At 41.4% G+C, this 27,082-nt stretch overlaps 1 protein-coding gene across 34 annotated transcripts in view; it reads left to right on the plus strand.

Annotated features, from left to right (window-relative positions):
* ZC3H11A (zinc finger CCCH-type containing 11A) overlaps positions 1–27,082 on the plus strand; it is a 59,651-nt gene that overhangs the window by 17,757 nt on the left and 14,812 nt on the right. For 33 of the 34 annotated variants that reach the window (XM_010381360.2, XM_010381363.2, XM_010381374.2 and 30 more), the window contains 9 exons: positions 3,357–3,555; positions 4,682–4,801; positions 15,823–15,946; positions 16,955–17,158; positions 17,284–17,400; positions 17,631–17,711; positions 19,459–19,569; positions 22,209–22,271; positions 26,689–26,787. In XM_010381360.2, coding sequence (XP_010379662.1) covers positions 3,502–3,555; positions 4,682–4,801; positions 15,823–15,946; positions 16,955–17,158; positions 17,284–17,400; positions 17,631–17,711; positions 19,459–19,569; positions 22,209–22,271; positions 26,689–26,787 — 973 coding nt within the window. In that variant the 5' untranslated portion in view covers positions 3,357–3,501. The remainder of the gene's footprint in view (positions 1–3,356; positions 3,556–4,681; positions 4,802–15,822; positions 15,947–16,954; positions 17,159–17,283; positions 17,401–17,630; positions 17,712–19,458; positions 19,570–22,208; positions 22,272–26,688; positions 26,788–27,082) is intronic. The other variant, XM_030926422.1, reaches the window with a different exon arrangement.

Genomic DNA, 27,082 nt, shown 5'->3' on the forward strand with positions numbered 1-27,082 from the left:
GTTGGAAAGAGTATCCTTTGCTCCTTTGTCAAAGGTCATTTGACTATGCTTGTAATCTGTATTAGTTCCTAGGACTTCCATAACAAAGTATCACAAACTGGGTAGCTACAGAAGTTTGTTGTCTCACAATTCTGAAGGTGAGATGTCCAAAACGATTTCAGCAGGGCCATTCTCCCTCTGAAGTCTGTAGAGGAATGATCCTTCCTTACCCCTTCTGGCTTCTGGTGTTTGTTGGCAATCCTTGGCATTCCTTGGTTTGTAGATGCATCACTCCAGCCACATGGTCATCTTCTTGTGTATCTTCTCATCACGTCCCCTCTGTACATGTCTGTCTTTCGTTTTGAGCTGGCAACATTTTTTGCTAAGATGGTTGCCTGAATCTAGTCACACACCTAATCTCCAACAAACTGCTGCCCACCCATACCCTTTTCTCTACAGAGCATACATTCTTGTTTTTTTTTTTCAATATGGATAGAGAGAATTTTCTAAATTTTCAAGTTCAGATTCTTTATTCCTTTTTGCTTGATAGTTCTTGCCTCAATATATTTCTCTCCTTGCATTTCACTATAAGCAGCAGGAAAAGCCCAGGCTGTTCCTTCCACACTTTGCTTAGAAATCTCCTCAGCTAAAACCCAAGTTCATTGCTTCTAAGTTCTGCCTTCTGTGCAACAGAACACAATTCTAAGTTTTCTGTCACTTTATAACAAGAATAATCTTTCCTGCTGGGCACAGTGGTTCACACCTGTAATCCCAGCACTTTGGGAGGCCGAGGTGAGTGGATCACCTGAAGTCAGAAGTTTGAGACCAGCCTGGCCAACATGGTGAAACCCTGTCTCTACTGAAAATACAAAAATTAGCCATATGTGGTGGTGCAAGCCTGTAATTCCAGCTACTTGGGAGACTGAGGCAGAAGAATTGCTTGAACCTGGGAGGCGGAGGTTGCGGTGAGCCAAGATGGCGCCATTGCACTCCAGCCTGGGTGACAGAGTAAGACTCCAACTAAAAAAAAAAAAAAAAAAAAAAGATAACCTGTCCTCCACTTTCCAATAACACGATCCTCATTTCTGACTGAAACCTCACCATAAGTACCTTAAGCGCCTTTAATGCTCATATGCTTTAGCAGCAGTTTCTTCTCGGCCTTTTCTATCAAGCACCTCAAAAGTCTTCCAGCCTCCACCCATGACCCAATAACAAAACTACTTCCATATTTTTAGATTTTTTTGTTTTTTTACGGCAGCATTTACTTTCTGGTATGAAACTCTAATGGCTGTATATTGTCACATTATGTGAATATACCGTAATTTTTTTTTTATTATTTATTTTTGAAATGGAGTCTCACTCTGTTGCCCAGGCTGGAGTGCACTGCAACCTCCACCTCCCGGGTTCAAGAAGTTTCCCTGCCTCAGGCTTCTGAGTAGCTGGGACTACAGGTGTGTGCCACCACACCTGGCTAATTTTTGTATTTTTAGTAGAGATGGGGTTTCGCCATGTTGCCCAGGCTGTTCTCAAACTCCTCACCTCAAGTGATCCACCAACTTCTAGCTCCCAAAGTGCTGGGATTACAGGCATGAGCCACCGTGCCTGGCCATATATCATAACTTTTTAAAAATAGTCTCCAGTTTTTGAACAGTTAGGTTTCTAGATATTATTTCATTATTTTTTTCCTTTCCTTTTTTCTTTTTTGAGACAGTGTCTCGCTCTGTTGCCCAAGCTGGAGTGCAATGGTGCAATCTTGGCTCACTGCAACCTCTGCCTCCTGGGTTCAAGTGATTCTTGTGCCTCAGCTCCCCCAGGTAACTGGGATCACAGGTGTGCGTCACCACAGCCAGCTAAATTTTTTTCTGCTTTTTAGGAGGTGGGGTTTTATCCTGTTGTCCAGGCTGGTCTCAAACTCCGGACTCAAGTGATCTGCCCACCTCGGCCTCCCAGAGTACTGGGATTATAGGCATGAGCCACTGCACCTGGCCTATTTCATTATTAAAAGAAGATTGTGATAACATTTCTTGTGCATTGTTACCTTTAATACTTCTACCTTATAATAAATTCTAGAAATGGAATTGTTTGTCGAAGGGTATGTAAACTTTAAACATTTGGGTACGTGTTAGTGTGAGACTGTTACTCCTAATCCAGGTTGTTAACATCAAGGCGACTTTTCATCATGGCATACCATTCTTGCATTAAGAATTATTAGTGGGAGATGTGATTGAATTTGACTTAATTGATTTGAAGTTGTAGATCACTGTTTCTGAAACCTGATCTTATGGTGTATATAAGTTTGTGGAAACACCTTCCATATTCTCATATGTGCTCTTGTTATATGCTTTTGTAGAAGCTTGCTTGGACGTTTTAGTGTGGAGATCAGGGTATGCCATGGACTAGGGGAGAAAATATTTGTTGTTTTGTGGGCTCACTATTATGGAAAGCCCCGAAGACTTCTTTTGCTTCTTGTTTGTAATTGGTGTACAGCTCTAGTCATCTTCATTAATGTAAGCTAGATCTGTAAATGTTTTCAGAAGTAATTGTTTCATCAGTTATTCTAGCTAAACAGGATTTTCTCACCTAGTTATGATTATATACTTTTGAAATAAAAATGCTTGTGAAAATATTTGAACTTTTTCATTTAGATGAAACATTCTACTTTAATATATTTTGTTAGCAAGTATCTTGTGTTAGTAACCTAAGTCCCATTAATAATCTAAAATGTATGTAGTGTTTTGAGACTTTCAAGTTAGTAGGCAAAAATATATATACATATGTGTATAATGTAGATCAGGCTGGGCGGGATGGCTCACACATGTATTCCCAGCATTTTGGGAGGCCAAGGGAGGAGGATTGCTTGAGGCAGGAGTTCAAGACCAGACTGAACAACATAGCAAGATCCTGTCTTTACAAAAAAATTTTTTTTAAAAATTAGGTGGGCGTAGTGGCATGGGCCTATAGTCCTAGATACTTGGGGGAGGCTGAGGTGGGAGAATCCCTTGAGCCCAGGAGTTCAGTGTTACAGTGAGCTGTGATCACATCATTGCACTCCAACCTGGGCAACAGAGTGAGACACTGTCTCTAAAAAGAATTAAAAATAAAATGTAGATCTTTAGTTAACAATGCTTATTTACAATGCTGTAATCGTGTAATAAGCGTCATAGAGAATATAAAAGAAAGGCATGGCCTTTCTAGCCAAAATTTTACATTGCAGATGAGAATGTATAGTATTCACAATCAGTGTGTTTACAAGGCTCTGTATAAGCAAGTTTGTATTAATAAAATTTGATTCTAGCAATATGATCTCATTAGCCACGGTGATTTGAAGGAGGAAGAATTTACCTGAAATATTTTAATTCATTGTCTCCTCATTTTAGGTTTACAGTTTAAAGACAGTTTCTGTGATTGAGTTGTCATTTGGAAGATTAAACTCATTTCACGAGGACTTGGAGCCTGGTCCTTGCTTTGAGGAAGCAGTGGCTTATTTCAGGAAGCCACTTCTGATCTAAGAATCTACCCAGCATGCCTAATCAAGGAGAAGACTGCTATTTTTTTTTCTATTCTACATGTACCAAAGTAAGAATTGACATCTTTAAATCAGTTCTTTCTACCATTGCTTAATAGAATTGGATAAGATTTTCCCAACATTTTAAGTTGTTTTTAGTATATATATATTTTTTGCCTAGCTGTTTATTATTGGCTGTCAGTTTTTTAAAGGATAATGTATTTAGAATAATTCATTTTTTTTCTCTTCATTTTATATCTAACTAATTCCCATCTTCTACAAAAGTGAAAAGGCATGTGGCATGTAGTCATCATTCAGTGTTCACAATTAATCTGTTCAGGGTGGCTTTGGAAATGGGGTCACTTTGACCTATGCCTTACTAACTTTGATTTTATATACTTCATATTAAATGAGTGAGTGAATTGTGTTGTACTTGCAGAAACTGTCATGGGTTGAATGTGACTTCTTTCTTCTCCCAGATTTCCTGCTGAGTACTGAGAATATAGAGCCATCATTCTGAATATGCAAAAGCATATTTAGAATGGCTTTATCTTTGTCAAAACTTCTGTTTTTCTGCTTGATTCTTTTGCAGCTCTATTTACATATGCCTACTGCTTTCTGTGATTTTATGACTAATTCTATAAATGTATATATTACAAAAATTTGTTCTTCAGTCATCTTGATTTGTTTTTTTTTGAGACGGAGTCTCGCTCTGTCGCCCAGGCTGGAGTGCAGTGGCGCGATCTCGGTCACTGCAAGCTCCACCTCCCGGGTTCACGCCATTCTCCTGCCTCAGCCTCCTGAGTAGCTGTTAATTATATTTAAATTCTGTTTACTTTCTGATTTACATCACAAGCTAGAGTTACACAAGTCAGTATGTCAGTTTTGAAGATGAACTGTAAAATACATTTTTAAAGAGTATCTAACACTCCTACTTGTCTTTTTCAACCCTTTGTCTCAGCTTGTGTCACTCATGCCAGATCAAATGAAGGGTACTGTCAAGAAATAGGTTATAGGAAATAATAAATTTGTTGCTCTCAGTTTGTTCCTGTCATTCCATCTCCATTGTTTTCTACCTTACTATCCTTTCTTACTCATTTGTGCTTATCTAAATTCCAGGAGCTGTTGTTATGGATATTTTACCTAGGGTGTATTTCAGTGCTACAGTTTTTTTCTGTGTTCTCTGTTTGTTTACAGGGCGACAGCTGCCCATTCCGTCACTGTGAAGCTGCACTAGGAAATGAAACTGTTTGCACATTATGGCAAGAAGGGCGCTGTTTTCGACAGGTGTGCAGGTTTCGGCACATGGAGATTGATGTAAGTTTTTGATTTCCATTAATAAGTAGTCTGGGGACCTGGTGGGCCAATAAAAAATATAGGGACAAAAGTGACTTCTAAAAAACATATTAAGGCTGGGTGCGATGGCTCATGTCTGTAATTCTAGCACTTTGGGAGGCCAAGGTGGGCAGATCACGAGGTCAGGAAATGGAGACTATCCTAGCCAACACGGTGAAACCCCATCTCTACTAGAAATACAAAATTTAGCTGGGTGTGGTAGCGTGTGTCTGTAATTCCAGCTACTTGGAGGCTGACGCAGGAGAATCACTTGAACCAGGGAGTTGGAGGTTCCAGTGAGCCAAGATTGCACCACTGCACTCCAGCCTGGTGACAGAGCAACATTCCATCTCAAAAAATACATATGTATACATATACACACACACGTATATATGCACATATACACATTTATATATACACGTGAATATATGTGTATGTGTATATGAATATATGTATATATGTGTGTATATGTGCGTATATACGTGTATATATACACGTGTGTGTATATATACACGTGTGTATCTGTATATATATGTATATGTATGCATACATATGTGTGTGTGTATATACATATATACACGTGTGTGTATATATATAAAAAACTTAGGAATTTTATATATTTTGTTGATACAGGATTTCGCTATGTTGCCCAGTCTGGTCTCAAACTCCTGGGCTCAAGCTATCCTTACGCCTCTGCCTCCCAAAGTCCTGGAATTACAGATATGAGCCATCGTGTCTAGCCAATTTTTATTTCTTCTTAATGATCCAGTGAAATTCCCATCATTACTAATGTTCACTTAATGTCTAAATGATATAAGCATAAATTGATATAAATTTTCTGGAGGACAGTTTGGTACTATCTAAGCTTTAAAAATACATATGCATATTTGGAGAGTATCTGTAAATTTCTTTTTATTTTTATTATTATTTTATTTTATTTTATTTTATTTTATTTTATTTTATTTTATTTTTGAGACGGAGTCTCGCTCTGTCACCCAGGCTGGAGTGCTGTGGCCGGATCTCAGCTCACTGCAAGCTCCGCCTCCCGGGTTCATGCCATTCTCCTGCCTCAGCCTCCCGGGTAGCTGGGACTACAGGCGCCGCCCCCTCGCCCGGCTAGATTTTTGTAGTTTTTAGTAGAGACGGGGTTTCACCGTGTTAGCCAGGATGGTCTCGATCTCCTGACCTCGTGATCCGCCCGTCTCGGCCTCCCAAAGTGCTGGGATTACAGGCTTGAGCCACCGCACCCGGCAATTTCTTTTTATTTTTAAAAAATTACATACTTAGAGGAAAGTGGTCAATATAGTATAAAAATGTTTAAAGCTGTATAGGAGTAAATTACTGACATTCCCTATTATCTCCAAATACTTGATTAGTGTTTCCTACAAGCAAGTAGTACATTCTCCTACATAATCATAATACAGCTATCAAAATTAGAAAACTAGGCTGAGCATGTTGGCTAGTGCTTGTAGTCCCACCTTTTCGGGAGGCTGAGGTGGGAGGATCACTTGAGCCCGAGAGTTCAAGGCTGCAGTGAGGGCTGCACCATTGCACTCCAGCCTGAGCAACAGAGCAAGACTCCCACGTCTTTTTTTTTTTTTTTTTTGAGGTGGAGTTTCACTCTTGCAGCCCAGGTTGGAGTGCAATGGCCTGATCTCCGCTCACTGCACCCTCCGCCTCCCAGGTTCAAGCGATTCTTCTGCCTCGGCCTCCTGAGTAGCTGGGATTACAGGCGCCTGCCACCATGGCTGGTTAATTTTTGTATTTTTAGTAGAGATGAGGTTTTACCATGTTGGCCAGGCTGGGCTCGAACTCCTGACTTCAGGTCAGGTACCCACTTCAGCCTCCCAAAGTTCTGGGATTGTAAGCATGAGCCACCGTGCCCAGCTGACTCCCAATTTTTTTTTTTTTTTTGAGACGGAGTCTGGCTCTGTTGCCCAGGCTGGGGTGCAGTGGCCAGATCTCAGCTCACTGCAAGCTCCGCCTCCTGGGTTTACGCCATTCTCCTGCCTCAGCCTCCCGAGTAGCTGGAACTACAGGCGCCCACCACCTCGCCCGGCTAGTTTTTTGTGTTTTTTAGTAGAGACGGGGTTTCACCACGTTAGCCAGGATGGTCTTGATCTCCTGACCTCGTGATCCGCCCATCTCGGCCTCCCAAAGTGCTGGGATTACAGGCTTGAGCCACCGCGCCCGGCCTTTTTTTTTTTTTTTTTTGAGACGGAGTTTTGCTCTTGTTGCCCAGGCTGGAGTGCAATAGTATGATCTTGGCTCAGTGCAACCTCAGCCTCCCTAGTTAAAGCAATTCTTCTGCCTCAGCCTCCCAAGTAGCTGGGATTACAGGCATGCACCACCATGCCTGGCTAATTCTGTATTTTTAGTAGAGATGCGGTGTTGCCATTTTGGTCAGGCTGGTCTCAAACTCCTGATCTCTGGTGATCCACTTGACCTCGGCCTCCCGTAGTTCTGGTATTGCAGGCATGAGTCACTGCACCCAGCCAACCCCAACAATTTTTTAAAAAAGATTAACATTGAAATATTACCGCCATTTAATCCTTTGATCTCACTCAAAGTTTGCCAGTTTTCACAATCATATCTTTTAATTTAGAAAGAGCAAGTCCAGGCTGGGTGCAGTGGCTGATGCCTGTAATCCCAGCACTTTGGTAGTCTGAGGCGGGCGAATCATGAGATCAGGAGTTCGAGACCAGCCTGACCAACATGGTGAAAGCCCAGCTCTACTAAAAATACAAAAATTAGCTGTGTGTGGTGGCCGGCGCCTGTAATCCCAGCTACTCAGGAGGCTGAGACAGGAGAATCGCTTGAACCCGGGAGGCAGAGGTTGCGTTGAGCCGAGATTGCACCACTCCACTCCAGCCTGGGTGACAGGGCGAGACTCCATCTCAAAAAAAAAAAAAAGCAAGTCCACATTCAAGTGTTGTACATAGTTGTCGTGACTCTTTTTGTCTCCTTCTGTTGAGAGCAGTCGCTCAGTCCTGCTTTGGCGTTTCATTGGCCTTAACACTTACGGTAGCTAAAGGGAAATTGTTTTTTTTTTTTTTTTTTGAGACGGAGTCTCGCTCTGTCGCCCAAGCTGGAGTGCAGTGGCCGGATCTCAGCTCACTGCAAGCTCCGCCTCCCGGGTTCACGCCATTCTCCTGCCTCAGCCTCCCGAGTAGCTGGGACTACAGGCGCCCACCACCTCGCCCGGCTAGTTTTTGTGCTTTTTAGTAGAGACGGGGTTTCACCGTGTTAGCCAGGATGGTCTCGATCTCCTGACCTTGTGATCTGCCCGCCTCGGCCTCCCAAAGTGCTGGGATTACAGGCTTGAGCCACCGTGCCCGGCCGGGAAATTGTTTTTAAGAATGTTCTTCAGTTTGGGTTTGTTTGTATTCCCCCTCATTATTAAATTAAGGTTATGTATCTTTAGCAGGACTATCACAAATTATATATATATATTTATTTTGAGACAGAGTCTTACATTGTTGCCCAGGCTGGAGTGCAGTGGTGTGATCTCAGCTCACTGCGACCTCTGCCTCCTGAGTTCACGTGATTCTTGTGCCTCAGCCTCTCGAGTAGCTGGGATAGCGGGCCTGCATCACCACACCCATCTAATTTTTTGTATTTTTGGGTTTTTTTGTTTTGTTTTGTTTTGTTTTGAAACGGAGTCTTGCTCTGTTGCCAGGCTGGAGTGCAGTGGCACGGTCTCAGCTCACTGCAACCTCTGCTTCCCAGGTTCAAGCGATTCTCCTTCCTCAGCCTCCCAAGTAGCTGGGACTACAGGTGTGCGCCACCACATCCAGCTAATGTTTGTATTTTTAGTAGAGGCGGGGTTTCACCGTGTTGGCCAGGATGGTCTCAATTTCTTGACCTTGTGATCCGCCCACCTTGGCCTCCCAAAGTGTTGGGATTACAGGCGTGAGCCACCTCGCCCGGCCTAATTTTTTGTATTTTTTAGTAGACACGAGGTTTTGCCGTGTTGGCCAGGCTTGTCTCGAATTGTTGGCCTCAAGTGATCCACCTGCCTCAGCCTCCCATAAATATTTTGTGGAGAGGTACTTTTAGACCCTTTACCCCGTTTCTCATCAGACTTCAACTTTTTCCCCGTTATTTATGTGAGTTAATGCAAACTTGTGATGATACGGTTTGGCTCTGTATCACCACCTGAATCTCACCTCTTGTAATCCCCATGTGTTAAGGGAGGGACCTGATGGGAGGTGATTGGATCTTGGAGGTAGTTTCCCCCATGCTATTCTTGTGATGAGTGAGCTCTCATGAGATCTGATGGTTTAAAAGTGTAGGACTCCCTTTACTTGCACTTTCCTGCTGCTTTGTAAGCCTTGTTTGTGCCTTGCGTCCACTTCACCTCCTGCCATAATTTTAAGTTTCGTGAACCCTCCCCAGCCATGCAGAGCTGTGAGTTAGTTAAACCTTTTTTTTTTTAATAAATTACCCAGTCTCAGGTAGTTCTTTATAGCAGTGTAAAAATGGACTGATATATGTGGTTTTCTATTTTAACCAGTGTGTCATACTCTGTTACTATCATTACTGACTTTTATGCTCAGATTGACCCAGATTTGGCCAGTAGGAGCCTTTCAAGCTGATTTTTGTGTCCTTTTGATGTTTCCATCATTCTTTGAGCATCTCTGCTTTTTGGCCTAGCCAAGATTTTCCAGGCTCATCCTGTACTTTTCCTACTTCAGCCCTGGATTCAGCCATTTATCCAAGGTGCCCTAGTTTCTTTTAGTGAAGAATGGTATGTAGAAGTTAAGATTTGGGCTGCTCCTAGAGTGTCATCACTTTCAGGTTGTCTCAGTGGACAGAGCTAAGGAATATATAAATGTATACACTTAACAGACATTTACATCAGAACTTTTTTTTGTTTTTTATTTTTTGTTTTTGTTTTGTTTTGTTTTGTTTTTTTGAGACGGAGTCTCGCTCTGTTGCCCAGGCTGGAGTGCAGTGACGCAATCTCGGCTCACTGCAAGCTCCACTTGCCGGGTTTACACCATTCTCCTGTCTCAGCCTCCCGAGTAGCTGGGATTACAGGTGCCTGCCACCACGCCCGGCTAATTTTTTGTACTTTTAGTAGAGATGGGGTTTCACCATGTTAGCCAGGATGGTCTCCATCTAATGACCTCGTGATCCGCCCGCCTCAGCCTCCCAAAGTGCTGTGTTTACAGGCATGAGCCCCCATGCCCAGCCCTATGTATTCAATAATAGATACTTAGTATTAAAAATTATGAGTTCATATAGGTGCTTCCAGTTCATCAATACCACAGGACTTAGTCTAGGCTTCTTCTTTTCCATACCTGTGACTCTTCTCCAGAAGTGAGAAACTTGGATTTCATTGTTCATAATACTTTTATTTATTTGATCAGTCTCCTAGTATAAAAACCGATACTATGTTACAGCCTTTTCCTTCCTCTCAGGCTCTGGCATGACACACAAAGCTTCTCCACAGGGACACCTTTTTCACCATGTTTCAACTCTAGTGCCCTGTGCTAAGCCTCCCTGCTTCCTTCACTGTAGGGACCTCTTTCTCACCCTACTTGGACCCCAGCATCCTACTTTCGACCCCCAACCCGATCCCTACAATGGATACTGTTTTCACACCCTTGGGCTGTGATACTTTGTGCTGAGCGGCTTTCTGATGTGAGATGCTGTCCTGACCCTGCGCACATATTCCAGCTCTGTACGAGGTTCCCTTGGGAGTACCCTGCCTTCCTCACCCTACTTGGTCTTTGATGCCATTCTAAACTGACCCTACATGAGTATGTATTCTTTATCCTACATTGGGATCTCTTCTGCACAGAAACATTGCTAACCCTGCTCAGGCTCAACACTTGTCAGGGTACCTTCTCATGCACATGTCCTCTTAACTCTCCATGGGTTCCAACACCCTATGCCAGTTCCACATGGTCATGTGGATACCTTCCTATTCTCAGTCAGACTCCAATACCCTGCTCTGGGTCACCATGTCCTTCCCTCCTCCCATCTGAATGCCTGTCTCCCTCAGCCCCATCTAACGACTTTGGACTGAATTGTTAGGATGAGACTAAATATGCAGTTCATATGCCTGGGGTCAGTTACTCCAGTCTGGTTTCATATTTCTTGTCTCTTAACTACATTCTAAGCTACCTGTCTTGCAAATAGCAGCAGATATCAAATTGATAAAGGAGTACTCTGCAGCTTTTATATTTTATGTTACAACATGAAAAGTCTTGTTGTAACATTGTTAGTGGAGTGTATTGGCACAACTCCTACGGAGGGTATGTCAGTGTCTCCAGGAGCACCTCATCATTTTAGAGATTCTCTAGAATGTATTCAGAGTTAAGATTTATTACAGCAATAGAGTAAAGACACACTGTCAGATCATAAGAGAAAAAGACACTGGAGGAATCTGGAAGAATCCATGTGCCTGTTTTTTTATGCCCACTCACTTTAGGGGTGACACAGAGCACACTCTTCTCCGAGTCATGAAAATGCAGCAGTGCATGTGTGGTGTTCCTGCGCAGGGATATCCATTAGAGACTCAACATCCAGGATTTTCATTGGTGCTGGCCAAGTAAGCACCCTTTACCAAACATGTACCCGAATTCCAGACTCCCAAAAGGAAGGCAGATGTTCAGCATTAACCATGTCGTTTGCACAAACAGTCTAGATATACTGAGCCTTCTCCCTCCCCCACTTACCAATTAGCTTGGAGCATCTAAAAGCCAAGTTCCCAGATGTTAGCCAAGAACAAGCCTTGCAAGCAGGCATTTCTAAGGATACTAGTCTCAGAGTTGCTGTGTTACCTCTTTTCTGCACAGAGGCTTATTGGCTATATGGCTTGAAAGAACTAAGTGCTTATACTTTTTACACATAGGTATTTACCTGCAAAATAAGATGTGTGCAGAATTACTTATTGTAGTAATTTGTAATAGTAAAATACTGGAAATAACCTGTCCTTTTAAAATAAAGTTTTGCTACATTCATACAGTGGAGTGCCGGGTAGCTGTTAACAAAAAATTTTAAAGGGGAAACTAATTTATTGATATGGAAATAATTAGGATATATTGTCAAGTGGAAAACCTAAGGTGAAAAGCAAGATGGGTTAAAAAAAGGAGAGGGAAGCCTGGTGCCGTGGCTCATGCCTGTAATCCCAGCACTTTGGGAGGCTGAGGTGGCTGGATGACCTGACGTCAGGAGTTTGAAGCCACTTGGCCAACACAGTGAAACCCCATCTCTACTAAAATTACAAAAATTAGCCGGGTGTGGTGGCACACCCCGTTGTCCCAGCACTCAGGAGGTTGAGGCAGGAGAATCACTTGAACCCAGGAGGCGGAGATTGCAATGAGTCGAGATTACACCACTGTACTCCAGCCTGGGCTATGCAGTGAGGCTCCCATCTCAAAATAAAAAAAAAAAAAAAAAAAAAAGAGAGAGGGAAAACAGTTTATATTTGTTTTTCACTTGCATATGAATTTTAAAAATCTCTGGAAGTATAAAGGTGAAACTTAACAACAGTGGCTATGGGAAGGTGACAGGGATGAGAAGGAGTCTTTTTATTGTGTACCCCTTCTATGTGCAGTTCATTTTCATTATTCATTGGTTCCATATTTGCGAATTTGCCTACTTGCTAAAATTTATAACCCCCAAATCAGTACTTGGTCATTCGTAGACATGTTCAGAGCAGCAAAAAATTTGAGTCATCTGACATGTGTCACATTGGTTCACAAATTGAGTCACATTTCCAGGTGAGGTGGAACAGAGCTCTGCCTTCTTCTGATACTGTAAACAAGTGTCCTTTTCATAGTCTGTTTGGTTCCACGGCTTTTGGTTGGTGGTGGTGCTGCTTAAAATGGTTCCTAGGCCTATTGCTGAAGTGCTTTGTAGTGTTTCCTGAGTAGAAGAAAGCTGTGATGTGTCTTACAGAGAAAACAGATTGTTAGGCCGGACGCGGTGGCTCACGCCCGTAATCCTAGTATTTTGGGAGGCCAAGGCAGGCAGATCATGAGGTCAGGAGTTCGAGACCAGCCTGGCCAACATAGTGAAACCCTGTCTCTACTAAAAATACAAAAAAATTAGCTGGGCATGGTGGCATGTGCCTATAATCCCAGCTACTCGGGAGGCTGAGGCAGAAGAATTGCTGGAACCTGGGAGGTGGAAGTTTCAGTGAGCCGATATTGTGCCACTGCATTCCAACCTGGGCGACAGAACGAGACTCTATCTCAAAAAAAAAAAAAGAAAATAGATGTTAGATAAGCTTTATTCAAGTGTGAGTTATAGTGCTATTGGTCTTGAGTTTCATATTAATGAATGAACAATATTAAATGCACCCAAAACCAAGTTATGTATTGATTAGTTGATGAAAATGTGACCAAGGGCTCACAGGAACCCAACTCTATTTCCCTTAGGAAAAACGATTTAGTATTTACTAATTCAGTGTTCCTAGTGACTTTGTAGAACATAACTACTGCAAATAATGAGAATCAACTTGTTTTAACTTTGGATCATGTGCTGTATTACTGTTAAAAATGTGAAGACATAATTATGTAGGAGAAATATTATTGTGGAGGATGTTTTTTCTTTTTGGTTTTTTTTTTGAGACGGAGTTTCATTCTGTCTCCCAGGCTGGAGTGCAATGGCTCCATCTTGGCTCACTGAAACCTCCACTTCCCGGGTTCAAGTGATTCTCCTGTCTCAGCCTCCTGCATAGCTGGGGCTTCAGGCGCCCTCCACCATGCCTAGCTAATTTTTGTATTTTTTAGTAGATACGGGGTTTCACCATATTGGTCCGGCTGGTCTTGAACTCCTGACCTCAGGTGATCCACCCACCTTGGCCTCCCAAAGTGTTGGGATTACAGGCGTGAGCCACCGCGCCTGGCATGTGGAGGATAGTACAGCATTATATGGAATACCTTTCTTTTTAGTATGCATATAGTCACTTGTGATTTTTTTTTTTTTACAAGTAAAAAGAATTCATACCAAAATAAGTGATTCTCTTTGGGTAATAGCATAATTGGCATTTCTTTCCATTTTCCAAGTTGTCTTCGTTGCACATACATTACTTTTCAATTAGAAACAAAATCTAGTAAATGTGTTAAACAGATCAGATAAATGTCATGTGACTTCTGTATATAGAAGATACTGTTACAGAAGTCATTCAGTAATTTGAAAATTGCTTCCAGGAAAGATGTAAAATTTAAGCAAAGGCAGGCTTAGGAACAAGGAAGACTGGCATTAGGTTCTGCCTTGAGAAAGGAAGAATTGAATAATTGTTGTTATTCCTGTCTAAAAAACAGTGGTAGCTATTTGGGTGTGACAGAGGACTAAGAAATTCTGTCTAGTTCTTTGAAAGTAATGATATTTGCTGTACTTTTAGTTTTACTTTATTTATTTTTACTGCTCCTTGTGGAGCAGGGCTACTCTATAAGCAGTGTGCCCAGTACACTTTTAAAAAATGTTAATAGGTAATTATGCATATGACATAAACTTAGAACATATTTTTAAAAAACTGATTTTGCCAAATCACCTTTCAGAGATGTGGAGCTAATTTACATTTCCATTATGTGTTTGAGACTGCCTGATGCTTCCATATCCCTAAAAACAGTGTATTATTGAATTTTATCAGTCTCTCAATATAGTAGATTTTGGAATTTGCCCTTTTTGATACATTTGAGCATCTTTTTGTAATGGTTATTGTTTCTGTGTTTCTCTTCTCCATATTCTTACATTTCAATGCTGGTGTTTTTTCCTGGAATTTTAAACCTTAGGCTGTTTATGATGATTAGAGATTCAACATAATGCAGTTCATTGGAGGTTAGTTACTTTTTCAGAGTACTTCTCATATCTTTTTTTCCCCTTTTTTGAGCTATTAAAATGTATATAGAAAAGTGCACAAATCGTAATCTTACAACTTAAAGAATTTTCATAAAGTGAATATACTTATTTGATCAGCAGCTAGTTCAAGAAATAGAGTATTAGCAGTAATCTATCTTCCCCTTCATCCCCTTGTTACTAACCACATTCCCAAAGCTGATCACCATCCCAACTACCCTACCATGGAGAAGTTTTGATTGTTTTGATATTTTCATAAACGGAATCATATAGTATGCACTCTTGTGTCTGCCTTCTTTCATTCCACATCTGTGGCATTGAGTATAGCAATAGTTTATTCCTTCTCATTACTAGATGACATTCTGTTGTATGAATACTTTACGGTTTCTTTATCCATTCTGGTGTTGATGTACACGTGGGTTTGCAAAAGTATAGAGCTATTGAAAATAATATTGCTGTGAACGTTGCTTATACACAGCTTTTGGAGAACTAGTGTATATATTTTTCTTGGACATATATCCTATGATCCGGCAGTTTATTCTAGATGTACAGGTATTCTTTTTTTTTCTGCCAATTTTCGTTTATAAAAGTAAGGTGACTTGGGAACGATACCTAACATCCTTAGTGTGCTGTTACATGTGCCTTACTTGGAGAATTCATGAATGGGAAGAATTTTCTCAAAGCCTTGAACTCTCAGCTTCAAGTAGTAACTGCAGTTTATTGAGTTTGAACTATGTGCTTAGTGCTTTATTTTATGTACTCTTCATAAGAAACCATTTATTCCCATTTTATAGTTAAGGAAAGTGAGGCTTAGAGGCATAAATTGTCCAAGGCTATCTGGCCAATAAGTAGCATAATAGAGATTCAGATCCTGTTATCTTTGATTTCATAAACTTAAAATACTGTATCACCCTGCTTCTTTAAATTAAGTGTAGACATTTTAGGGGTTCCAGGATGAGGGTAAAAAGGGAAAGAATAACATAAACTACTCTCCTGCTCTTTTCCACTCTCCATCATGCCTAAGTTATGTTATTTTCAGCAACCTCTCTTCCTTCTAAAAATCATCTCATCTCACATGCCTCGGATTTTTGAACCCTGTATGAACTTTGTCTAGAAAACAAACTACCACATTAATACACGTATCACTGTTTTATTTGAAAGCAATGTGTTTTTCCCTCTTACAGAAAAAACGCAGTGAAATTCCTTGTTATTGGGAAAATCAGCCAACGGGATGTCAAAAATTAAACTGCGCTTTCCATCACAATAGAGGACGATATGTTGATGGCCTTTTCCTACCTCCGAGCAAAAGTGAGATCAGTTTTTAATTTTAAAAGAATACTATCAAATGAACAGCTATTATGCGCACTGTACAACAGTACTTTTCAGACGTTGGCTCCTTTCAGTCTTGTGAAACAGCAGAATTATTTCCACTTTACAGAGTGAACTGAATCTTATTAAGGTTAAATGATTTATCCATGGCCATAGAACCATTATATCTTGGCATGCCATTTAAGTTATTATACTTACTTCATTTCTCATATTCTTATCAGACCCATAAACATTTTCAAAATAAATTTGATTTTCTAGGCCAAAGGTTGGCAAAACTGGTCCTCTGCCTGTTTTGTAAAATATGTTTTATTGGAAAGCAGCCTTGCCCATTCATTTACATATTTTCTATTACTAGTTTTGTGCTAGTGCTGTAGAATTGAGTAGTTGAGACAGAAACCATATGGCTTACAAAGCCTAAAAACTGGCTCTTTGCAAAAAATATTTGCCAACTCTACTCTAGACTATAAAGTAAAACTAAAAAGCTAGTAGTTATTCCCAAAATCCATTTTAAAGTAATTTAAAAGTGGAATTGGCCATTTAAAAGCCACATTTGCTATGTGATTAAAATTTGATGGCTACATCTTTTTACCTCAATTTAAGGGAAAAAAGTAGACTTACTCCTTTCTGGTTTGGTTCAAATAAGTATCATATGCTTGGTCTTAAAAGCTACTCTGCTGAGCAAAAAGCCTAGAATTGCACTATTAAAATTAAAGGTCTAGAATTTGTGAACAGGTACTATGCTTCTTCTAGTCTTCTGTTTATTCTGTTTTGAGTGCCCACTTTGTGTTTATGTACAGTGGAGAGTTAATTAGCTAAAAGCGCATTTTTTCCCTCCTAGGACTTTAGAACTTAAATGAGGAAATTTAGTGAAAAGACGTAACTGCTCATAAGATAAATGCACCATACTTTTCATAGGGGGCCAGGAATGTTTGGTAAATTGGGGTTGTATCTTCTGTTTTTAATTTATGACTGATTTTGTGCGTTTAGCTGTGTTGCCCACTGTGCCTGAGTCACCAGAAGAGGAAGTGAAGGCTAGCCAACTTTCAGTTCAGCAGAACAAATTGTCTGTCCAGTCCAATCCTTCCCCTCAGCTGCGGAGTGTTATGAAAGTAGAAAGTTCCGAAAATGTTCCTAGTCCCACACATCCACCAGTTGTAATTAATGCTGCAGATGATGATGAAGATGATGATGGTAAGTTCTGTGTGGCTCCTTCTTTAAGGCAAATAAATAGAGTCACATAGTAAATTGGGCAGAATCAGGATTAAAGCTATAGGCTTATTTTTAATTGTGAATTTGCCTTAAATGTTGGCATACAGATCAGTTTTCTGAGGAAGGTGATGAAACCAAAACACCTACCCTGCAACCAACTCCTGAAGTTCACAATGGATTACGAGTGACTTCTGTCCGGAAACCTGCAGTCAATATAAAGCAAGGTAAGAAGAGGCTATATTGGTGCCAAATCTTACACCACTGTTGAAACTAACTTTGAAATTTAGTTGACAATAATTGGCTTCCCTCTTCCTTTTCCCATGCTACACACATGCATACCTATACTTAGTTTTTGTTGATCATTTATTCAAAAAATAAATGCCTGCTATGTACAGATAAAATACAAAGATGAGAAGGCTCTAGTTCCTCATAAAATTTCTATTTGTATTTTCAGGTGAATGTTTGAATTTTGGAATAAAAACTCTTGAGGAAATTAAGTCAAAGAAAATGAAGGAAAAATCTAAGAAGCAAGGTGGTAAGTCATCACAAGTTTTGGCATGGATAGTTTTATGTTGCTAGGAAAGAATACTAAGGGCGCTTCTAGAAGCAACAGCCAAAATGAGAAAATAGATATTCATTTCCATGGCCTGTTTGAAGTAAAACACAAACTTATTTAAATTGTGGTTGCTTTTAATTCACTGCAGCTGTGTTTCGGTCACTAATGATTCAGAGCTGGGTACAATAAAGAATCTGAAAGAACCTGTATATCTTGAAAAATATAGCTCTAAAGAATATCATATAAGAACTATAGGCCGGGCGCGGTGGCTCAAGCCTGTAATCCCAGCACTTTGGGAGGCCGAGACGGGCAGATCACGAGGTCAGGAGATCGAGACCATCCTGGCTAACACGGTGAAACCCCGTCTCTACTAAAAAATACAAAAAACTAGCCGGGCGAGGTGGCGGGCGCCTGTAGTCTCAGCTACTCGGGAGGCTGAGGCAGGAGAATGGCGTAAACCCGGGAGGCGGAGCTTGCAGTGAGCTGAGATCCGGCCACTGCACTCCAGCCTGGGCGACAGAGCGAGACTCCGTCTCAAAAAAAAAAAAAAAAAGAAAAAAAAAGAACTATATTAATTCTGTAAGTTCTTATAGTGGTTAAAAAGAAGTTATATTAAGAGAGGAAAGGCTGGGCGTGGTGGCTCACGCCAGTAATCCCAGTACTTTGGGAGGCTGCGGAGGGCAAATCATGGGGTCGGGAGATCCAGACCATCCTGACCAATATGGTGAAACCCTGTCTCTACTGAAATACAAAAAATTAACCAGGTGTGGTGGCATGTGCCTGTAGTCCCAGCTACTCAGGAGGCTGAGGCAGGAGAATCACTTGAACCCGTGAGGCGGAGGTTGCAGTGAGCCGAGATCGCACCACTGTATTCTAGCCTGGCGACAGAGCAAGACTGTCTCAAAAAAAAAGAAAAAAGGAAAAACTTCATTTTCTAGTAGAAGAGTTATTCCTGAAGAGCTGCTAGGATTTTCTTCTGGAGCTTACGTCAGCCTGACTGATCTGTATTTCCAACCCCCAATTTTTTTTTTTTTTTTTTTGGAGACAGAGTTTTACTTTTGTTGCCCAGGCTGGAGTGCAGTGGCGCAGTCTTTGCTTACCACAACCTCCACCTCCTGGTTCAAGCTCTTCTCCTGCCTCAGCCTCCTGAGTAGCTGGGATTACAGGCATGCACCACCACGCCCGGGTAATTTTGTATTTTTGGTAAAGACAGGGTTTCTCCATGTTGGTTAGGCTGATCTCAAACTCCCAACCTCAGGTAATCCACCGCCCCAAGCTTCTAACCCTAAAATTTATAGTTTGAAGTGTAGTATATATAGAGAGAAATGGTTCTAAGAACCTTGTTTTAAGGCTTGCTTTATAGGAACCTTGGAGTTATGTTTTCAGATGATTAAATTTAAATAGAATAGGTTGGATTGATAGACCTGATAGCTAGTATACCTCTGAGGTTAATTTTAGAATAATATTAGCCTTATTGGTAAATAAAAGTAGTTTGGGTGCCTAAGTCACTCAAAATAATTTTATATTTTGTTTTCACATCTTGCCCAAGGCTCCCCTCACCACTACCCTGTTTGACTGTAGGCAAACAGATACAGAAAGGCTGATTGGCTTATAGTCATAATATCAGTCTGTATTGGACTTAACTAGTTACAAAAACAAATCTTTTGACTTGCAGTAGCATTATTTTCCATAAATTATTTGCTGTTCTTTGACTTGCCTTATTCAGAGGGTTCTTCAGGAGTTTCCAGTCTTTTACTCCACCCTGAGCCTGTTCCAGGTCCTGAAAAAGAAAATGTCAGGACTGTGGTGAGGACAGTAACTCTCTCCACCAAACAAGGTAAGGTATAGTAGGTCTTAGAGTTGTCAAGCCTCTACTTTTATAAAATTGGGAATGCAAAATCCTTGAGTATCTTTTACCTTTGATGAATTTTCAGGAATTTGTTAGTATATTGATGAGATATAAAGATGAAAAGTTGGTACATTCAACTCTAATATTTAAAAGGTTGTAATTCTTCAACCTTCAAGCAGCCCTCACATTTATTATTCCATTTACTGTTGATACCCACTCAATACATTTATTGGCTTCCCATGTGACTAAAGAACTATAGGCCGGGCATGGTGGCTCAAGCCTGTAATCCCAGCACTTTGGGAGGCCGAGACGGGCGGATCATGAGGTCAGGAGATTGAGGCCATCCTGGCTAACATGGTGAAACCCCGTCTCTACTAAAAAATACAAAAAACTAGCCGGGCGAGGTGGTGGGCGCCTGTAGTCCCAGCTACTCGGGAGGCTGAGGCAGGAGAATTGCGTAAACCCAGGAGGCGAAGCTTGCAGTGAGCTGAGATCCGGCCACTGCACTCCAGCCCGGGCAACAGAGCGAGACTCTGTCTCAAAAAAAAAAAAAAAAAAAAAAAAACTATAATAAAGTTTTTTATTTTTTTGAGACAGAGTTTCACTCCTGTTGCCTAGGCTGGAGTGCAATGGGACAATCTTGGCTCACCATAACCTCCATCTTCTGGGTTCAAGTGATTTTCCTGCCTCAGCCTCCCGAGTAGTTGGGATTATTGGCATGCGCCACCACGCCCGGCTGATTTTTGTGTGTGTTTAGTAGACACGGGGTTTCTCCATGTTGGTCTGGCTGGTCTCAAACTCCCGACCTCAGGTGATCTGCCCACCTTGGCCTCCCAAAGTGCTGGGATTATAGGTGTGAGCCACCATGCCCTGCCATTAATTTTTTTTTTTTTTTTTTTTTTTTTTAATGGAGTCTTGCTCTGTCGCCCAGGCTGGAGTGCAGTGGTGCCATCTCCACTCATTGCAACCTCCGCCTCCCGGGTTCAAGTGATTCTCCTGCCTCAGCCTTCCCAGCAGCTGGGATTATAGGCACCCGCCACCACACCTGGCTAATTTTTGTATTTTTCGTGGAAATGGGGTTTCACCATGTTGGCCACACTGGTCTTGAACTGCTGACCTCAAATGATCTGCCCGCCTCGGCCTCCGAAATTGCTGGGATTATAGGTTTTAGCCACCACACCCAGCCTGTAATAAAGTATTTTCATTTAATAATTTTAAGTCTAATAAGGAATTATAGATACATTTAAATGTTTGTGCAATTCAAACAACAAAGAATTAGAAGAGAGCTCACTTCTTCCTGAGGTGATCAAAGAAAAGTTATATTGGAGAGTTAACACTGGAGTAGAGTACAATTTCATTTAACATATCAAAGTGCATAAGCGAAAGTATAGTTTCAGCTTTATAACCAATTGGTTAAGAATACAATCTTTTTTTTTTTTTTTTTTTTTTTGAGGCAGAGTCTCTGTCGCCAGGGCTGGAGTGCAATGGCCAGATCTCAGCTCACTGCAAGCTCCGCCTCCCAGGTTTACGCCATTCTCCTGCCTCAGCCTCCCGAGTAGCTGGGACTACAGGCGCCCGCCACTTCGCCCGGCTAGTTTTTGTATTTTTAGTAGAGACGGGGTTTCACCATGTTAGCCAGGATGGTCTCAATCTCCTGACCTGGTGATCCGCCTGTCTCGGCCTCCCAAAGTGCTGGGATTACAGGCTTGAGCCACCGCGCCCAGCCAAGAATACAATCTGTCTTAAACTCGACTGCTATTACTAATTAGTACTATGCTAGGCCAGGAGCAGTGGCTTACATGTATAATCCCAGTACTTTGGGAGGCCAAGATGGGTGGATTGCTTGAGGCCAGGAGTTCAAGACCAGCCTGGCCAACATGGTGAAACCCCATCTCTACTAAAAATCCAAAAATTAGACTGGGTGTGGTGGCTCACGCCTGTAATCTCAGCACTTTGGGAGGCCGAGGTGGACGGATCACAAGGTCGGAAATTCGAGACCAGCCTGACCAACATGGTGAAACCCTGTCTCTACTAAAAATACAAAATTTAGCCAGGCGTGGTGGTGCATGCCTGTAATCCCAGCTACTCAGGAGGCTGAGGCAGGAGAATCGCTTGAACCCAGGAAGTAGAGATTGCAGTGAGCTGAGATCGGGCCACTGCACTCTAGCCTGGGCGACAGAGTGAGACTCTGTCTCAAAAAAAAAAAAAAAAAAGCCAGGCATGGTAGTGTGTGCTATAGTCCCAGCTACTCGGAAGACTGAGACAGGAGAATTGCTTGAACCCAGGAGGTGGAGGTTGCAGTGAGCCAAGTTGGCACCATTGCACTCCAGCCTGAGTGACAGAGCGAGACTCTATTATTATTATCAAAAATAATAATAATAATAATTAGTACTGTGCTATTGCTTCTGTTTGGGCTGTATGTTTGGCTGTTTGTTATTAATAGGTTCTGGGGTTTTGTTTGGTTTTTCTTTTCAATGTAGTGGGCTTCCTTGAGACTGAGACCTGATTTTCAAGAGACTTTCTGGGTGGGTTCATGCTAATATCAGAACATACTTTGTACCCATTAGTTGTTACTGAATACAGAAAAATTGACTAAGGATAGAGAAATTCTGCTTTTGCCATTTCAGGAGAAGAACCCTTGGTTAGACTGAGTCTTACTGAGAGACTGGGGAAACGAAAATTTTCAGCAGGTAAAGTTTTGTGCATATCTTTTCTTTTCTGCTTGTTTGTGTGTTAACATGATAGCTTCTCCAAACTCTCTTTAAACAGATCACATCATTGTTACTGGTGCCCCTGTATTGGCTGAAAGCACTTATAAATTCCTCATGTTTTCATGAGTGCTTTGTACCTTTTATTGAAGTTACAGAGATTTGAAGTGTTGCAATTGAATTAGATTATGACCATGACCAGCATTTTGGAAGGAACTAGATTTTTTAAATGGTAAAGAACACCTCTATTTCTCTGGACATACTTAAATGTGAGTGTTTTAGAGGTGAAAAAAATCATTGGTTAATATAATGTGTGTCTCTTTGAATATAGGAATCCCTAAGAAGAAAGAAGAAAATATGTATATATAAAATTTGAGTCCTTGAGTCTGTTGGTGCTTGCTTATTTATTTATTTAGAGACAGAGTCTTGTTATGTTACCCAGGCTGGAGTGCAGTGGTGCAATCTCATCTCACTGCAACCACCATCTCCTGGGCTCAAGTGATCCTCCCGCCAGCCTCCCAAGTAACTGAGACCATAGGCATACACCACTATACCTGGCTAATTTTTGTAATTTTTGTAGCGATGGGGTTTCACCATGTTGCCCAGGCTGGTATCCAACTCCTGGGCTCAAGTGATCTGCTGGCCTTGGCCTCCCAAAGTACTGCAATTACAGGCATGAGTTACCATGCTTGGCTGCTATTTTATTTTTGGGGGGAGGTACTTTACCATATTAGTAAATTGTTGTATAACTACCCTAATGTGTCTGACTCCAAAAAATTATTATTATTTTTTGAAACGAGAGTCTTGCTCTGTCGCCCACTCTGGCGTGCACTGGCACAATCTCAGCTCACTGCAACCTCCACCTCCTGGGTTCAAGTGATTCTCCTGCCTCAGCCTCCTGAGTAGCTGGGATTACAGGCACTACCCCTGGCTAATTTTTGTAGTTTTAGTAGAGATGGGATTTCCGCCATGTTGGCCAGGCTGGTCTCGATGAACTCCTGCCCTCAGGTGATCCACCCACCTCCGCCTCCCAAAGTGCTGGGATTATAGGTGTGAGCCACTGTGCCTGGCTTTCAAAAAATTATTTTGAGAATTTTTTCTGACTTCAGAATTTTCTTCATACTGTTTTAAATGTCCTAAAAAGGAAATCTTACCTCCATTTTGTGTTTTCTTTGATGCAATTCTCACTACCCTATCTTCAGAATTGTTCTGAACTTAGTAACATTTCAGAGTTTCAGACAGTGAGAGATGGGAGTGTATTGTTGAATGAGTTATGCACTTTACGCTCTAAGTAATAAAAACTTGCAGTGATGAGATAATGCCCATGAATGAAATTAATGTTTGCTGTGGCTTTGCTGTATATCAATGAGCATTATGTAAATTCTCATCAAATCCTCGGCAACCATGAGTAAACCATGCGCAATGTTTGGCACTTGATATCAGTAAATATTTTCTGCACTGAGCTCAAACTCAGGAAGGGTTAAATAACTTGCCCAAGGTTATAGTCAAATGAATACTTTACACGTTATACAGTCATTTACAAAAAGAGCTTAGAAGAGACAGAAATGAGGCAGTCTTTAGAAATCTCTTGTAGCTGTAAATCAAGAAACAATACCAGTTCTAGGTTTTAAAGAGCAGTATTTTATTTTTATTTATTTACAATATCACAAATCCACTTTTACTGACTTTTCATTGGTTTAAACCCTTGTGGTGTACAGCATCACTCAGATTCTGTGTCCAGTAGTGTTAGCAGGAAGATTACTTTGGAATTTGGCATGAACTACACCACTGTTTCCATGGGCCTGAATTACCTTTCCCCAGATTACTTTGGTTTTGTTTGGTTTGCCACCAGGAGTCACTGTGTTGTTCTTTGCTTTGTATACATAAGCACATCTCTTGCCCAAATAGAATTCTGTTTCTTCTGGGACATAAACACCTTCAATTTTAAGAAAAACTATGTGCTCCCTTTTTTTCCGGAGACCTGTGCCCATGGACCACAGCCTTCCAGACATATTCCCTTTAAGAAGTCCTGTTCCCAGCAGGCCTCCACAGGATCCAAGATGGTGGGGAGAGCTAAGAGCAGTATTTTAATGTCTCAGCATGTATTTAGAGTACAAACCAAACCAGGGTTCCAAATTAATAAGACTTTCAGTTTGGATAAAGCTGATCTAGAAATTTTAGGTAGAAAAAAATAATACTAAGCCAGGTATGGTGGTGCATGCCTGTAGTCCCAGCTACTTGGGCAGCTGAGGTTAGAGGATCCCTTGAGCCCAGGACTTTGAGTCAAGCCTGGGCAACATAGCAAGACCCTGTCTCTAAAAATAATAATTAAAAGTTTTTAAAATATAGAAATGAGCTATTTTAACATCAGCATACATATAAACTTTGTGATTGTTTTCTATTTAAATTATAAATGAGGGGAGAAAGACAATCATACTCTGTGTAGGGTCTTTTGAAGTTTTTAATGGTACCTTGCAAACAGTGTAACTTCAGTCAAGCAATCTAAAAAACCATTTGTTTTGTTTTGTTTTGTTTTGTTTTGTTTTGTTTTGTTTTGTTTTGTTTTGTTTTGTTTTGTTTTTGAGACGGAGTTTCGCTCTGTCGCCCAGGCTGGAGTGCAGTGGCCGGTTCTCAGCTCACTGCAAGCTCCGCCTCCCGGGTTTATGCCATTCTCCTGCCTCAGCCTCCGAGTAGCTGGGACTACAGGCGCCCGCCACCTCGCCCGGCTAGTTTTTTGTATTTTTTAGTAGAGACGGGGTTTCACCGTGTTAGCCAGGATGGTCTCGATCTCCTGACCTCGTGATCCGCCTGTCTCGGCCTCCCAAAGTGCTGGGATTACAGGCTTGAGCCACCGCGCCCGGCCTAAAAAACCATTTTTAAAAACTGGTGACTTTTAAGCAACTTGTATTGAACAGTGTAATAAAACTAGAAGGCTGAACGTGGTAGCTTATGCCTGTAATCCCAGAGGCCAAGGCGGGTGGATCACAAGGTCAGGAGTTCAAGACCCGCCTGACCAACATGGTGAAACTACTGAAAATACAAACATCTCTACTACAAAAAGTTCTCTACTGAAAATACAAAAATCAACTGGGCATGGTGGCGTGCGCCTGTAATCCCAGCTACTCGGGAGGCTGAGGCAGGAGAATCACTTGAACCTGGGAGGCGGAGGTGGCAGTGAGCTGAGATTGCGCCACTGCCCTCCAGCCTGGGCGAAAGAATGAGACTCCGTCTCAAAAAAATAGCAACTAGAGTTAGGAAACTTGATTTAGGTCTTGGCTGTATCACTAACTAGTTGATGACTTGGGTAAGATACAGAATATTTCAGAACCTTAGATTTCTTTTCTAGAATTGGAGAGAAAGGGGTTATGTGGCTCTAAAAGTCTTCATACTAAAAACCTTTTATAATTCTTAACCTGTCTTCCTCATCCTGGATGCATTTACTTAATTCAGCAGCTGACCAGTTAAGATTTTTGGGGATGCTTGGCTTAGTGCTGTAATCCTAGCATTTGGAGGCTGAAGTGGGCAGATCACCTGAGCTCAGGAGTTGAAGACCAGCCTGGGCAACATGGCAAACCCTTGTCTCTACTAAAAATACAAAAATTAACCAGGCATGGCGTGTGCCTGTAGTCCAGCTAATTGGGAGGCTGAGTTGGGAGGATCACTTGAGCCCAGGAGGTGGAGGTTGCAGTGAGCTGAGATTGCACCACTGCACTCCAGCCTGGGCGAGAGAGTGAGATCCTGTCTCAAAAAAAAAAAAAAACAGATTCTTTGTACATGAAGATTTTTCACATTTCTAATTCTGAACTTTAATCTCAACCAGGGTTTATGACCTTTCCTTTGTAAGTTTAGTCAGTTAATTTATGTGGTAAATGTTTGTGCATTCTAATTTTTTGCTCTTTTCCTTGTCTCTTTTTTTTTTCTTGAGAATGAGGCCTTGCTGTATCGCCCAGGCTGGAGTGTAGTATTACGATCATAGCTCACTGTAGCCTTTCTACCTCCTGGGCTCAAGTGATCCTCCTGCTTCAGCCTCCTAAGTAGCTGGGACCACAGGTGTGTGCCACCATGCCCGACTATTTTTTATTTTAATTTTTTTAGAGACAAGGTCTTGCTCTGTTGCCCAGGCTGGTGTCGAACTCCTGGCCTTAAGTGGTCCTCCTGCCTTGACCTCCCAGAGTGCTGGGATTACAGGCCTGAGCCACTGCACCTCGCCTTCCTACCTCTTCTTTCTAGGACGCTTTTATGTTTCTAACATTGAGCTCTAAGGAGGCCGATGAACAAACATGCCATATGTATGCAGAACACTTAACAGAATTATGCTGTGTTGTCTGTTTTTGTTTGTATTTCTTGACCTTGCTGAAGATTGACTTGAAATCTTAAACTAAGTTCTCCCTCTTTATAGGCAGTGACAGTGATCCTCCATTAAAGCGTAGCCTGGCACAGAGGCTAGGGAAGAAAGTTGAAGTTCCAGAAACTAACATTGACAAAACACCAAAGAAAGGTACCTGTGTTCTTATATACTTTGTGTGTGTATGTAATTGTGACACTTGTTTCTTGTAATGCTAACAGCTGTGGTTTGTCATTCTTTTGTTCAGGTAAATAGGTTATCTTGTATTTGTTACATTATTCACTCAACAAACATTTAATCCTTACTCTGCTAGATTCTGGGTAGACACCATTGAAAAAAACACTGTCACACTCCTCAGGAGCTTATAGGATAAATGGCAGGTAGGAATACTTAGAAATGCGATAAATTTTGTAACAGAGAAAAGTACACAGTGTTATGGTAACATGTA

This window comes from Rhinopithecus roxellana, unplaced genomic scaffold (genome assembly GCF_007565055.1).
Source record: "Rhinopithecus roxellana isolate Shanxi Qingling unplaced genomic scaffold, ASM756505v1 contig2860, whole genome shotgun sequence".
Lineage (NCBI taxonomy): Eukaryota > Metazoa > Chordata > Mammalia > Primates > Cercopithecidae > Rhinopithecus > Rhinopithecus roxellana.